Below are 15,918 nucleotides of genomic sequence, written 5' to 3'. Positions count from 1 at the left end.
TAAAAACATCTGTATTTTTTAGTAAGTGTACTTTTTTTGTGGTGCCATAATTAAAAATTATTGCCATAATAAAAAAATCTACTTGTAGAGCAACCCATGTTCTGCTGTCATTAATATTTTAATAGGTAGAACTGTCCAAGATATGAACAAAAGCAAGTAATTCATTAAAGTTTGATAAAAAAAAATCTTGAAAGTTTATGAAAATCTTTAGAATCATTAAAATAATTTACAAAAATAATAAGTTTAAAAATATTGAATGATATTAATGATATGACGTAGTTCTTTCTACTTTCTACTTCTCTGTTTATCCGTTTGACTTTACGGTCACTTTCTTTTGACCACCCCCTGTCATTTTAAAGAATATCACAACGGCGAACACGGCAAGTATAAAAGCCTCATCCGTTTTGTGAGGTGCGTGCACAGTCAGCAGAGGTGCGCGATGCGGCGCCAGGCGAAAGTATAAATCTAGCTTAAGGGGATGGGCTAGATAGCCCATGAACCTGAGATTTTCCAGGACCACGCTCGAAACCAAGGGGTAAGAAAATTTCCCAGAATACACTATCTACAACGACAGCATAGCTGCATACACGAGTCAGGAAATGCACAAATTAGTATTTTTTGGCATTATTAAGAATTTTTACAACAAACAAGCAAATATTTTAATATATTCATAAAAGCGTTCCTGTTTTACGGTCATACTTTAAAAATAAAACGATAAACAAATAAAACGATAAATTTTGCTATCTATAATCCATAACAGTAAGTGTAGTAGCACCATAACATCTGTCACTCTGTGACACTCACATACCCTGTCAGAAATGGCTAGTGGCTAGTGTAAATGAGCTTTTTACAGTGTCTGGTATAATGTTAATGTTGTTTTCATTTGTTTACGATGAATATACTTATGGTGCAAATTTACAGTGCAGATATGAGCTTATTGCCACATTATATCGTTATGATAACATGATATCGTTTCCTTCAGTGATTTCCTGATGATAAATACCCAAAAATAACGCAATTGGAATAACTACAGCAGTCACGATAAACGGCCCCATATAAAGCAAGAGATTGCGATGACATGATGACGTGCGCGGATGTTGTAGTGCTGTCCCATTTCTTAGGGGGGAAATTTGAAGCCCTTCCACTTCACACTCTGTTTCAAGGGCAAGGGGAAGGGGTAGGGCTACAGAAATAGAATTGGGATTGGGCCTAAGACTAAAACTATTGGAAAAAATAACATTTGCGTTAATTGAAATGAAATAATTCACAATAACTGAAAAACTAAAACTAAACAAAACCAACAAAAGTGACTGAAAAATGGACTTAAATAAAGTGGAGTTTCACAAACTAATTTCGAGAGGAGCACATGATATGATTGACTACAGCTGGCCACTCATCTACATTCATTAGTTAGCCAATCAGATTAATCTCAACTCACTATAAGTAGCCTAGCTAGAACTACTCTCTTATCTTCATTTTCCGAAGAAACCCCATCCACCCCTTCTCCTCCTTTACCACGGGGAGCTCTCGAGAACCACCTGATCTCGTTCTCCCCTCACATGCTCTATGGACCAGGCGGGAGCCCTGGCCTCAACTATCTCCGAGCTCAGGGTTCTCTCCCGGGACAGCCTGCCAAACCTGCTAACAGTTGTCAAACAATATCTAAGTGTGAACTCTTGAAATAATAATTAGGGGAAAAAAAATCTATGTTTCTAAAATTAATAAGCACTTATTATGTGGCAGAAAATCTGACCAGCGACTGTTTATAGAAACATCTGTAAATGCTATTTTCTAGACAAACACATCTGTCAAGCACATAATTATACACAAAATATATTTTCTATATAAAGATCAAATGTGTTCTAATTTTTCTTCAGTTGACAAAAATGTAAACTAAGCATGTTCAATTTTATATAAGATGTTTAACATGAAAAGTTTGTTGCAATTCTTAATCATTTTTACCTTTGTGTGGTTTTGGTTTCAGTGTCTGTTCAAACAATTGTTTTATTAATCTTTATTATTAAGAGATTTGCACCGGAGTTAATAATGTAAGCTGTGCAAACATTAAACTTTGCTCTAGTTGACACTGGACGTGTTCTGTTAATTCTGATAAACTACAATTACTAAAACTCAATATATAAAAACAAAAAGACATTTGGTCACAAAATAAAAACTAAACAAAAAGTATCACAACCATTAATGAAATGAACAAACTAAACTGAAATGGGGAGGCACGGTGGCTCAGTGGTTAGCACTGTCGCCTCACAGCAAGAAGGTTGCTGGTTCGAGTCAAGACTGGGCCAGTTGCCATTTCTGTGTGGAGTTTGCATGTTCTCCCCATGTTGGCGTGGGTTTCCTCCATGTGCTCCGGTTTCCCACACATTCCAAAGACTTGCTATAGGTGAACTGAATAAACTAAATTGGCTGTAGTGTATGAGTGTGAATGAGTGTGTATGGGTGTTTCCCAGTACTGGGTTGCAGCTGGAAGGGCATCCACTGCATAAAACATATTCTGGATAAGTTGGCGGTTCATTCCACAGTGGCGACCCCTGATGATTAAAACCAAGCAGGAAAATTGGACTAAAATGAACGGAACAATACAAAATAGTATCAAAATAAAAACTAACTTAAAAATGCTAAACCATGATAACCTTGGTTCACCCAAAAAAGAAAGCAAGTGTTTAAATGGCTCATTTTCAGGGCATTCAAGATTTGGGTAAAAATCTTTCATCAATAGCACCTTAATGTAGAGTTTTAGCTGAAACTTTAGTCCTTGATGACTCAAAAAAATGAAAGTTACTGGCATTTTCAGAGTCAATTAACACATTCAGGCAAAACAAAATTAATACCTGTGGCTCTTGATGGTACACTGAAGTCTTATAAAACAAAGTGATCGGTCAGTGCAAGAAACTCAACAATATATATAACATTATTTAGAGCTAGAGTACCCCACGCTCTCAAAAAAAAAGTTACACGGTGGTACAAATAATGTTCCCAAAGGAACAGTTTTGTACCTTTGTAAAAGTTGTACCTTATATGGTACAGAAAAGACCTCTTATGATACTGTTCTGTACCTTTTATGGTAGAATTGAAATGAAGGTACACAATTGTTCTCATTAAAAAGGTACATAAGTGTTGGACAACTCCTTTATTACAATATCTATGAAAATAAATATTACTGGAAAGGTAATATGATTTATGAATAATTTCCATATTAAATATGAATCATCAAAAGTATGTTAAAAAAACTCAAAAACATTCATTATTAAGTTCCATAATACTACACAACTGGTAAAACAAAACTATAGGTATTGTAAACTAAACATTTTGGGCATTTTTAATAAACATTTGGTAAGCATTTTTTAATGAATACATTTTTATTACTGAAAACTGCACCATTTGCTTTTTGCTTTCCACTACGTACAGTACGTGAGCTGGCAAAAGTGTTCATGCAGACATTTTAGTATTGTAAAGCTAATCAAACATTGAGCATATCTCATTACAATACTTTTGCATAATTATATTTCTATTTTAAAATTAAGTAAATTAATTGAACTTTTAAGTGATTACAAAGGTATTGTGTGAAAACTGGAAAAAAAGTTTTATATTGTACATGGAAAATGTATTTCTGTAACAATTTTGTGTAAAATGTGAAATGTTTAGCAAAAAATCGATCTTTTGATTTACGTAAAAGTATTTTTTATTCTTTATTGTAAATGAAAAAGGTGCATTTAAACGAAAGAGAAACTTTTTCAAAAACATTGTTTAAAATGTAATTGATGTTTTATATTTACTGAAAATACATTTTCACATTTTGGATAAAGTAAAATGCCCTTAAATAGTTCTTGAAAGAAATCCTGTGACACTGTTAAGGTCCAAAGTGTCTTGTCACTGTAGTGGTACTGTACCTTCATGGATCAGATTTGTACCTTTGACGAAGCTACAATATTGTATCAGGTTTTAAAAACCAAAAGGTACATTTTGGTTTCCCATGGTACAAATCATGCCCTTACAGGTACAAACTGCAATGGTACAAATTTGTTTCTTTGTCTTAAGGTACAATTTTGTCCCATAAAAAGGTACTGACCCAGTGACAAGAGTTTGTACCTTCTTTGGTACAACATTATACCATTTTTTCTGAGAGTGTAGCAACACTCTAGCAACCACAACAGCAACCAGCACAATTTTTTTTGTGACTCTATTAAACCATATAAAAGTGTTTTTTGGCACAAAAAAAAGGTATTTTTGGAGCTTTATATGATTACATGTGAACCACTGAAGTCACATTGAATGTTTTGGTTCCCTTTCTGGACTGTGAATGTGTCAGAACCATTGTTGCGTATGGAGAATGAGAGAGCTCCAGGATTTCATCTAAAATATCTTAATTTGTGTTCTGATGATAAATAAAAGTCTCAGGGGAGAGGAACAACATGAGAGGGAGTATTCAATAACAGAATTAAAATTTTTGGTTGAACTAACCCTTTAAGATAATCAACAGGTATTATTATTATTTAGTTTTACCTTTTTAGTGCTGGTAGCCAGTGAGTTGAGTTTTTAAATCACTGAGGAACACATTTTTACCTCAAAATCACCTCCAATATCCTACTGAGGAAATGAGTCACATAAATAAATAGTAATAAACTGCTCATTTTACTTTTTGGGTGAAGATGCATTTTAACAGATTTGTGAAAACATTCCTGAAGCACCTGAAAGCACCTTTAAGTGATACAGTGCAAGACAATGACAACAACGAAAAAATGAAGTATAAGAAAAAAAAAAATAGATGTCTTCGTCACAGATGTCTTCGTCGTTACCCTTTACCATCCGGCTACTTTTACTACTTCAAAACACCCAGGAATTGGCTAGACGTTATTTTTTCTAGTGTCGATAAGATATTTCATAATGAAACAGAAAGGCAGAGTGGGACAAGTTGAAGGGATTGTCCCAGTTTAAAAATAACCTTTAGTTCACATTTAAAAGCTTGAACCACAATTTGCAATAAAACATTGGAAAGGTTAGCTAAAATGCTGATAAAGCATGATCATTATATATGACAAAATAAACCAGAAGTCTAATTTTATTATAACAGAAAATACATTTCTGTGATCATATCTGTAATGTATTAAGGTCCTGAATCATTCAGTGATTTATAGAAAAGTAAAAATATATATATATATATATATATATATATATATATATATATATATATATATATATATATATATATATATATATATATATATATATATATATATATAAAAGAAAAAACAAATATGAAAAATAAGAAAAAAATAAGATAAAAGTAAGAAAAAAATATTTTAAAAAAGAAAAAAAAGAAAAAATTAACATGAAAAATTAGAAAAAACTATGTAAAAATAAGATAAAACTAAAAACAAAATAAATATTAAAAATAAGAAAAAATAAATGAATAAAAATAAATCTGAAAAATAAGAAAAAATAAGAAAAATATACAAAAAAAAGAAAAAAAGAAAATAAATAAATATATAAAAAATAAAGTCAAAATACTGTGTTGCTCTGTCTTTCTTTCACTTTCCAATTTCATAATATAACTTAAACCCATTACAAACAAAAGAGTAGGGGTAAAATCAACAAATGTACACAACTATACATATCAACATGTGTAAACTGTACATGAATTTGAGCACTATTACTAAATTATATTAAATCAAATTATGGCAGCCCTCATACTGATTGTAATCTGTTCAAATTATGCTGTCATGATATAATATTTATAGGTTGCTTTTGGTAAATGGTTTCAATTACACAGTCTTTATGTGTGGAAAAAGCCCACAAATGTCACAGCGCTGAATCAGTTGAGAAGGAGAGACACTTCCTCCACAGAGGTGAGAAACTCTACTATCACTATGTGCATCTACAGGAAGCGTTTGGGTGCACTTATTAAAGCTGATAAAGTGCAACCACTGAGATAATAAAGAGGAAAAACTTTTCACACTTAATATTTTACTACTTATTTTTTAAGATACGCAAGATAAGATTCATGCTTTTATTTTCCATCCATTTATGATTTTGAATTGCATTATGGCACCTCCATCTTTTTTCCAACAACTTTTAACCTTGCAAAGTTGGAAAAAGTGACTTTTATGAACATTTTTAATAGTACAAAGTGATTTATTGTCTGGGTTGGTGTTGTATATTACGCTACAGAAACCTTGTAATAAACTACCAGTACATTTCTGTTCATTTACAGACTTATTATTATTATTGCTTATGCATTATATTATAATGTAAATATATGTAAAATTTTACAGGAGGAGGGCTAATCATTTTGACTTCAACTGTACTGGTTATTTTCAGTTCATGTAGTGTATTTACTCACAGTGTCCATGAGAGGGCGGTCAGGCTGCCATCCATCAGCAGGCGGCCGTGGCAGTGCCAGTGAACACACTCTCTGAGAGGGGCGAGCCTTCAGCGCAGCTGCACTAACAACCCACTGCACTGACCTTCTGCAAGGACACATATATCAGCTTCACTATGATGACGATTTGGCCACTCACTCTGCACAGCATGCAAATTCTCTGTATGCAAACTACATTGTTGCATAACTTAGTGTACTTTTTAAAAAAAAATTAAGTCGCCATGAAATGGAAGAAAAGATTGCTCATATGGAAGTCACATAATATATGAGAAATAAATCAGCTACGCTAATTATTTTCTTTATTCTCCATTTCCACCTGGGGTTACTCTTCCCGAGGCCCTCAGACTATGCAGAGTCACTGATTCGATCCAAGACCAACGACGAGATGATCCCAAGGTTTCCATATCCTGGACCAGGCCGAATCCTGAGCAGCTACTGTGATGGTCATGGAAGAGTGGAGAACATGAGACTGATTCCTGTGATGCTCCAGGGACAGACGAGTCTTCGCTGAGGCCAGCTTCCAGCCTCCGCCACTGAGACTGCAGCTCTGCACAAGACGTTTGGCCAGCGGAGAAATTAAAATGATCGTGCCCAACTGAGCCTGGTTTCTCTCAAGGTTTTTTTTCCTTCACTTCCGCCATTAGTGAAGTTTTTTTTCCCTCTCCGCTGTCGCCACTGGCTTGCATGGTTCGGGATCTGTAGAGCTGCGCATCGTTGGATTTGCCCTTCAATATTTGGACTCTCAGTAGTGATTATTAAACCACACTGAACTGAGCTAAACTGAACTGAACTTAAACACTACAAACTGAACTACACTGTTCCTATTTACTGTGACCTTTTATGTGAAGCTGCTTTGACACAATCTACATAGTATAAGCGCTATACAAATAAAGGTGAATTGAATTTAATTGAATAAATACATGTTTTTAAATATTTGTCAAAAACATATTTGAATTTTTGATTTTGCCCCCTTTTATGCTTCTGATGCCCATGTAAATGCCAATGCATTTAAAAGCAACAAGTGCTGACCAACACTGAAAAAAAATAATTTAAAGATGATTCCTTGGATTTACTATTTTTTTTTATGTTAAAAAAATTAAAAAATTGTAAACAATTTATTTGGGCTGAATTTAAACACACAAATTAAGATGAACATTACTCAATTTAATTTGTTTGTTTAAATTCAACATATATAAATTGTTTGCAACAATTTTGCAGACATTTCAGTGAAGGTGCTGCACAGCCAAACATCAAATGTATAAAAGCAATAAATACAATCAAATGTGAAAACTATGCGCCAATCGATCGGCCGATAATCACATTTCATGACTTGATCGGTACTCACTGATCTGGCCGATCTCATGAACCGATCGCAAATGTTTGTTTACAAGTTTACAACCCGGGTTATACATCCACAGCCCTACAACATGTGAGTAATGTTTCCAAATGGTATTGTCAGTCATTTTTCTTACCATTTTTCTCTGTCTGTTTTATCTATTTTTTTTGTAAAGCTGCTTCTGACCATTACATGTATGCAACATCCTTAAATTATTCTCTTAGGTAAGGCGAGATCTCATACATAGAGGGGAAATGTGCTTATGGAATGGTAAAGTTATATTAAGGTTGAAGCTTCAGAATTGGTACTTGGTATCGGCTGATTACAATGACAAGGAACCGCTACTCGGTATCGGCCGCAAAAATCCTGATCGCAGCATCCCTAGTGAAAACATTAAATTATGTGAAAAAACAATAATTAATGCAGGCATCAAATGAAGAACCAAGCAAGGGAATATTTTCACAGTATTTCCTGTAATATTTTTTCTTCTGGATGAAGTCCTATTTCTTTCAGTTTTAATTTAATTTTTTCATTTATTTTTTTAAATGTCAAATTATTGGGCTCCTTAAGATTAATTTTTTCTCATTTGGCTATGTAACAAAAACAAACGTCTAATGAATTGTCTAATTGACTTAACCTGCCTAATTAGAAGCCTTTAAAGTGCACTAGAATACTAGAATCTTGTAAAATAACTACATAAAAATGTTGTGTATGATCACATGGCAAATACAAAAGTCATTTGTTATTAAAAATAAGTTAATATTTTGTTTTAAAAGGTGTTGAAGTTAGTTCCGGCTCCTGTTAAACAGCACTTGGGAAGCATTTTACAAATTATTTCACAGGAGAGCTAATAATTTTGTCTGTATGAACATTAATAATGGTGTCAGTTTAAACATATCATTTTTGAGCTCACAGTGCATCCAGAAAGTTTTCATAGCGCTTCACTTCTTCCACATTTTTTTATGTTACAGCATTATTCTAAAATGGATTCAATTAATTTATTTTCTCAAAATTCTACAAACATTCCCCCATAATGACAATGTAAAAAAAGAGTTTTTGAAATTGTTGCAAATTTATTAAAAATAAAAAACCTGAGAAATCACATGTACATCAGTATTCACAGCCTTTGCCATGAGGCTCTAAATTGAGCTCAGGTTCATTCTGTTTCCACTGATTATTCTTGAGATGTTTCAGCAGCTTAATTGGAGTTCAGCTGTGGTAAATTCAGTTGATTGGACATGATTTGAAAAGGGATACACCTGTCTATATAAGGTCCCAGGGTTGACAGTGCATGTCAAAGCCCAAACCAATCATGAAGACAAAGGAATTGTCTGTAGACTTATTGTGTAGACCTATTGTGTGTAGAATGTTGGAGAATAAATGAATTTAATCCATTTTAGAATAGGGCTGTAACATAAAAAATGTGGGAAAAGTGAAGCACGATGAATACTTTCCGAATGCACTGAGTCCTCATGCTTTAGAATTGCTTACAAAGTGTTTTTGCTTTCATAAAACATTGAATTCTCGACAATCAGCAACACAAACAAAACATAATGTCTGGAAAAAGCACTTTAAAGTACATACTGCACTGTACACATTGTAAATTGTGAACACTGTCTTCTTACCTTTCTGTTAAATATAGTTAAATATAGCTTCTTTCTTCGCCTAGATGGCACCCGAGAGAGCAAGATTCATATTTGCCCATTAACTAAATTACAGATGCCATCATCAGTTGAACACAGCCAATTAAAGCAAAGTGATGAGCTCTGAGACTGAGCTGAGTGCTGGAATGGAATTGTAAGGACTGTGAGTGCAGCAGGACTGGGAGAGATGTTATTACACGATGACGTCAGTTGTTTTACGACCATGATTAAACTCTAAACTGATACTAACTTATGAGATGTGCATCATGGGACACTGTGGAAGTGAAATAACAAAGATAAAATGGAATGGGTCTGAGTTTAACTGTCACCGTTTGTTGCGTCGTCTTGAAAAAACAGCGTGTTTATTGTCATTGATGACTCCATGAGGAGCATTTAACATTTACATCATCTTTAAAATGCATACAAAGTTCTTTAAAGTGAAAAGTTCTGTAGAGCGTAAAAATTAGAGCATTATTGGAAAAATAATATTTTAAAGGAATAGTTCAACAAACAAAAAAATGAAATTTACTCTCAATTTATGCATCCTCGAGTGGTTCCATAGCTTTATGAGTTTCTTTTGAATAGAAAAGACTGTATATTGAAAATGTTGGAAACTAGTAACGATTAAAAGCCAACGGTTACCGGTTTCCAACGTTTTGCCAAATTTCTGGTTTTATGTTTAACAGAAGAAAGAAACAGGATTGAGAACAAGTCGAAGATGAGTAAATGATTATACATTTTTAATCTCCTTAAGGACTGTTCACTGAAAGGTTTTTCAGGGGATCCAAATGATTTTTTGTCATCATTGTAAGTCCTTTTGGACCTTTATTTCTATATTCAAGGTCTTGTGGAGTGCTTTTAATGTGCGTTTTTTTATTCGATGTTTGACAATCTCAACTGAAACATGAAGAGAGGGTGGGGCATATAGTAGCTCCTCCCCTTTTTTATTACAGCTCTGCCAATGAGAGTGGCTGAGCCAAAGTCACTGTAAGGCAAGTCATTTCACTCGGCGGCCATCTTTGAAACACCTCGCGGGCAGTATGCTCGGGCATTCTGTTTGAATGGGGAAACATCAAATTCCCCAAAACTACCTGCCAAGATCAGAATCAGAATCAGAATCAGTTTTATTGCCAAGTGTGCTTCACACACACAAGGAATTTGTTTTGGCTACAGAAGCTTTCAGTGTACATAAAGTGACAAGTGACAACACAAGATTACGAATACATTACATATTATGAATAACCAACAGCTGTCTATTTAGTTTAATTTCTAAATGTTCGTTTCACACAAAATCTGCAGAAACTCACGTCTAGTCCAAGCCCCTTCCCTGGAGAATTGTCATTCTATAGTGATCGCTGATTGGCTCATGTACTAGAAGGCGGGATTTATTCACCATATAGGGATCGCTGATTGGCTCATATACTAGAAGGCGGGGCTTCACTGGCCATATTGACTGTTACACTTTTCCCTATTCAAAAGTATACGAGTGACACGTCTTGTGTGTTCTAGTCTTTGGTTGAGCCAAAGAGCTTTGAATGACCAAAAGGCGACACTCAATAGAATGTTCCATTGCAACAGCAGCCCCCAGCAACAGCCCTGTGATTCCGCCATTTTGGAGTGAAAGCGATCGACCGTCACAGTGGCATGCAGCTGCTTTTTTATTTATTTATTTAAAAAGCGCATTAAAGCTGAGATACAACCTGAAAGATGACAATACAACACTTACTATGACAATCATTAGCACTTTTAATAGTTTATTTTACAGACTTATAATATGCTGTGGTTCTATTGGAATTTTCATTCCAAAATGGCCGCCGCGTGACACTAGCAGCATCTAGTGGCTGTTTCCCAAACAACAACAGAGTGTCGCCTCTTGGTGATTCTATGCTCTTTGATTGATTTCAAAATGAGAAGCATCTTGAAGGGGGCGGGGCATGTCAGGTACTAGAGAGCATTTGATTGGTCAGAAGATTTGGTGAGAAAATGAAGTATGAGGTGACATCAAAAAATCCATTTAGGCTGAAACGACAAACTGCAAGCTTTTGATGTTTATATCTTCTAAATGTGAATTTTGTCGTTGTTTAGGCGCACACTAATGTAATGTGTACTTATATAGCGCATTTATTGTGTATGGCCATTCACCCAAAGCGCTTTACAATCATGAGAGGGGGTCTCACCACACCACCACCACCAGTGTGCAGCATCCACTTGGACGATGCAACGGCAGCCACAGGACAATGGTGCCAATGCGCTCACCACACACCAGCTATTGGTGGAGTGGAGAGACAGTGATAGAACCAATTCGGTGGCCGGGGATGATTGCGAGGCCATGATCATAAGGGCCGATTGAGGGACTTTGGCTAGGACACCAGGGTTACACCCCTACTCTTTACGAGAAGTGTCATGGGATTTTTAATGACCACAGAGAGTCAGGACCCCGGTTTAACATCTCACCCAAAAGATAGCTTCCACTAACACTATAGTGTCCCCTTCACTTTTACTGGGGCTTTAGGACTCACACAAAGCACAGGTTGAGCGCCCTCTGCTGGTCTCTCTAACACCACATCCAACAGAAACCTAGTTTTTCCCCTATGGTCTCCCATCCAGGTACTGACCAGACTCAGCCCTGCTTAGCTTCAGCGAGTAACCGGTCTTGCGCTATGACAAGCCGTTTTGACTTTTATTCATTCACAGGATATGTATTCTTGATATCAACAATCAACTTTCTTGATATTAACAATTCAGTTCTTGATATCAGAAAAGGTAATTGTTGATATCAAAAACTGAATTGTTGATATCAATATGTGGTTGATATCTCACCACTAAATCAGTTTGTGAATATTTGAACGACTGCTCACCGACCTACTAGAAATGGTGAAAGAGGGGATTGTATTATTCCTCTCAAAAAAAGTTAATTTAGTCAGTCAGTATTTTCAGTGAAAGCTGCTAGAGAATGGAACTCCATCCCACCAACAATTAGAAGATCACTTACTTTTTGTTCTTTTCAGTCTCTTGGTAAAAATTGGTTATTGACAAATCAGCATTGTCAGCATTAGTACTGTATTCTTGACACTTTTTGTCCTCTTCTGCTGCCATCAGTCTGTTGTTCTTTACTTTTTAATAGTATTTTATACATCAAATTGTATTTTATGTTATTATTCAGTGCTTCTAGGTGTGGCTTCTAGGTTTTAGGTGTGACTTAACATTCTGTATGGGGTCTACAGATGAAAAATAGCCATTCTTGGCTAATTCTGGCACATTTTACAGTAATGTTTATTAATGTGCATTGACCCGTAAACAAATAAAGTAAAAAAAAATTTTTTGATATCAATAATTACATTTTTGATATCAAGAATTTAATTTTCACTAGTTAAATGTCACCATATGCTGCCATTCAAATTTAATTGTTGATATCAAGAATTGATTTCTTACTAGTTAAAATGCAATTCTTGAAATCAATAATTTAACTGTTGATATGAAATATTTAATTGTTGATATCAATAATTTAATTGTTGATATCAGGAATTAAATTGTTGATATCAAGAAATACTTTTCAACTAGTAAAGATATTAATTTTTGATATCAACAATTGGCTTGTCACTAGTGACAATGTTCTTTTCTGATATCATGAATGTAATTGTCTAGTAACATTGTCATAGTAACAATTGATTAGTAATTTTAGATATCATAAATTACTTCCCTAATTGTTGATATCAGAAATAAATTTTTAGATATCAGAAATAACGTGTTGAAATATAATTGCAGATATCAAGAATTAACATTTCAACAAGTGAAATTAAGTTCTTGATTTCAGGAATTGACATTTTTACTAGTAACAATTCAATTGTTGATATCAAGAATAGACATTTGCACTAGTATCCATATGACGACTGATATCAAAAATAAATGCTTTTACAAGTAAGAATTGTGACAGGATATAAATTCTTGATATCAAGAATTAAATTGTCCAAATTCTTGATTTCAACAACTGTATTTCTGTGAATGGTGACATCATTGCTGATATCAAGAATTAACGTTGTTACTAGTTGAAATGTAATATTGATATCAACAATTACCTTTTCTGATATCAAGAACTGAATTGTTAATAGCAAGAATGTTGATTGTTGATATTAAGAATTAAATTGTTGACATCAAGAATACATATCCTGAGAATGAATAAAAGTCAAAACGGCTTGCCATACTAGGGCTGCAGGGTGATATGGCTGTGGTAAGCTTCTAGGGCCAGACAGAATCTGTGGATGTTTTTTGCTATTTCTGCTGAGAATTTTGGTAAAAATCTGCGGATTTCTGCTGAATTATTTTGGGAGTATCATAACTAAAACCTTAATATGTGAAATAAAAAAATTATATCTTTTTAACTTTAATGTTTAAAATGCAAATCCAATTAGATTAAGTCGCTCATATAAGTCTCTCATATAATATATCTACTAAAAGACAGAAAATATTACTGTACAAACTGTATTGTACATAAATCAGATGAAAATTTTCATATTAGTCAATAATGTTACTGTAATTAATTTAAAAACTGAATAAATATAGATTTACACACATTTACTCAAGTAAAGAAACAGAATTAATGATGGGCTAAACATCTGGGGAAAATCTGGGGAATTCTGCACGCGCAGATTCCGTGTGGGCCTACTTATAGCTTATAGATATCCTTAAAACTAACATACTAATACTAACATCTAAAAAACTTTTTTTAATTTCACGGGACCTTCAACGTAAAAAAAAAAAACATTAGTCACCTGTTGTCCTCATAAAAATGGATTGGTCGTTTGCTTTGCATGAGTTTCTCCAAACGAGGGGTCGTTTCTGTGAAAACAATTTCAATGCATGAGCTCTTTAAATGAACGTCTTCAATGAAAACTTTTCTAAAAAGCACAGCTTAAACCAGTGTTTCTCAACCACGTTCCTGGAGGACCACCATCATTGAATGTTTTGGATGTCTCCTTTGTCTGTTACACCCATTACAGATCTTTCGGTCTCTGCTAATAAGCTGATGATCTGAATCAGGTGTGTTTGGTTAAGGAGACATGGGCTGTTTCTCAATTCCAAGAATGCAGAGAACGCACTTGCATTCTCGTGAAGATGGTTCTTGCCCTGTCACCTCAGAAGAACGAACTCGGGAGACCGCGTTCTCTGAGGAATGCGACACTGCGTTCTTCCTGATGGTCTCATTACCTTCACGTATTTTAATGGAAAGATATTTAAACATTACAGCATTCATAAAAGGAGTTATTGTTTTTTTTTCCCTTTACAATATATATATAACATGCACAAAAACCTTACAAATATTCTTTGCACAATACAAATAAAACAGATTTTAATATGAATTTCAGCAAATAAACACCCTTAATGTGTTTATTCCTTTAATAAGATTTTAATGGTAATGTTTACTTTCAGCATCTCATTTAGGGAAACTCCTGAGGTAAAATAGTTATATCTCTGAACTTTAATAATAAACATGTATATAATGCTGCACTTCCCGCCTCCTTTATTCAGCCGCAATGACTTCTGGGACTTCTCGAGTGAGTTTTGCGCTAAAGCCTGCATCCACACATCCTCGATATCAAGAACACATCTGGGAACTTTCTAACCGGCCTTTGTCTAACAGTCATCATAAGAGCTGAATGGAGTGAGGACCTAATTAAAAATGCTCGACTTTGCAGTTTTCAGTTTATATCAGGTAAGTTCACGCTATATGCTGAATAATACACATTACTTGTTTTTGATTGCAGCAATGATTTCAGCAAAAACAGTTAAATATGGTGAATTAAACTGCGGACACTGAATGCTTAGAATGAAATGTAAAAATGTGAGTTCACATACCCTGCCGTACAGGTGAAGTTCGCTGTCAGAATGCAGTTGTTTTGCTTGTTGATGATGCACTACATAGTTTTGAATCTGGTAATCACGGAGCATTATTTCTTGCACATGACCACACTAAACAAAATTGTAGGCATCCACAGACTTGTAGGCCTTTAACTTAACTTAACTTTAACTTAACTGGATGAAAGATCATCATCTCCAGCTTAACCTCACGAAAACGGAAATGCTTGAAGTTTCTGCCAACCCGACTCTTCACCATAACTTTTCAATCCAGATGGATGGAGCAACCATTACTGCATCCAAAATGGTAAAAAGCCTTGGAGTAACGATTGATGACCAACTAAACTTCTCTGACCACATTTCTAGAACTGCTCGATCTCGCATATTCGCACTCTTTAACATCAGAAAGGTCCGACCCTTCCTATCTGAACATACAGCTCAACTCATTGTTCAAGCTCTTGTTCTCTCCAAACTGGACTATTGCAACTCTCTACTAGCCGGGCTTCCAGCTAATTCTATCAAACCTCTTCAGCTGCTTCAGAACGCAGCAGCACGAGTGGTCTTTGATGAACCCAAAAGAGCACATGTCACTCCGCTACTCACCCGTTTGCACTGGCTGCCAGTTGCTGCTCGCATCAAATTCAAAGCTCTGATGTTTGCTTACAAAGCGACCTCTGGCTTTGCTCCTT

At 34.8% G+C, this 15,918-nt stretch overlaps 1 protein-coding gene across 1 annotated transcript in view; it reads right to left on the bottom strand.

Moving 5' to 3' along the window:
• The window catches only part of spmap2 (sperm microtubule associated protein 2), a 29,974-nt gene that overhangs the window by 4,098 nt on the left and 9,958 nt on the right, over positions 1-15,918 (bottom strand). The window contains exons 3-4 of the mRNA XM_056445663.1: positions 14,146-14,212; positions 6,359-6,485 (exon numbers count right to left, since the gene is read on the bottom strand). Of these exons, the coding sequence (XP_056301638.1) occupies positions 6,359-6,485; positions 14,146-14,212 (194 nt within the window). The remainder of the gene's footprint in view (positions 1-6,358; positions 6,486-14,145; positions 14,213-15,918) is intronic.

Source organism: Danio aesculapii, chromosome 2, assembly GCF_903798145.1.
Source record: "Danio aesculapii chromosome 2, fDanAes4.1, whole genome shotgun sequence".
Taxonomy (NCBI): domain Eukaryota; kingdom Metazoa; phylum Chordata; class Actinopteri; order Cypriniformes; family Danionidae; genus Danio; species Danio aesculapii.
This window is presented reverse-complemented; position numbering and strand designations above follow the sequence as displayed.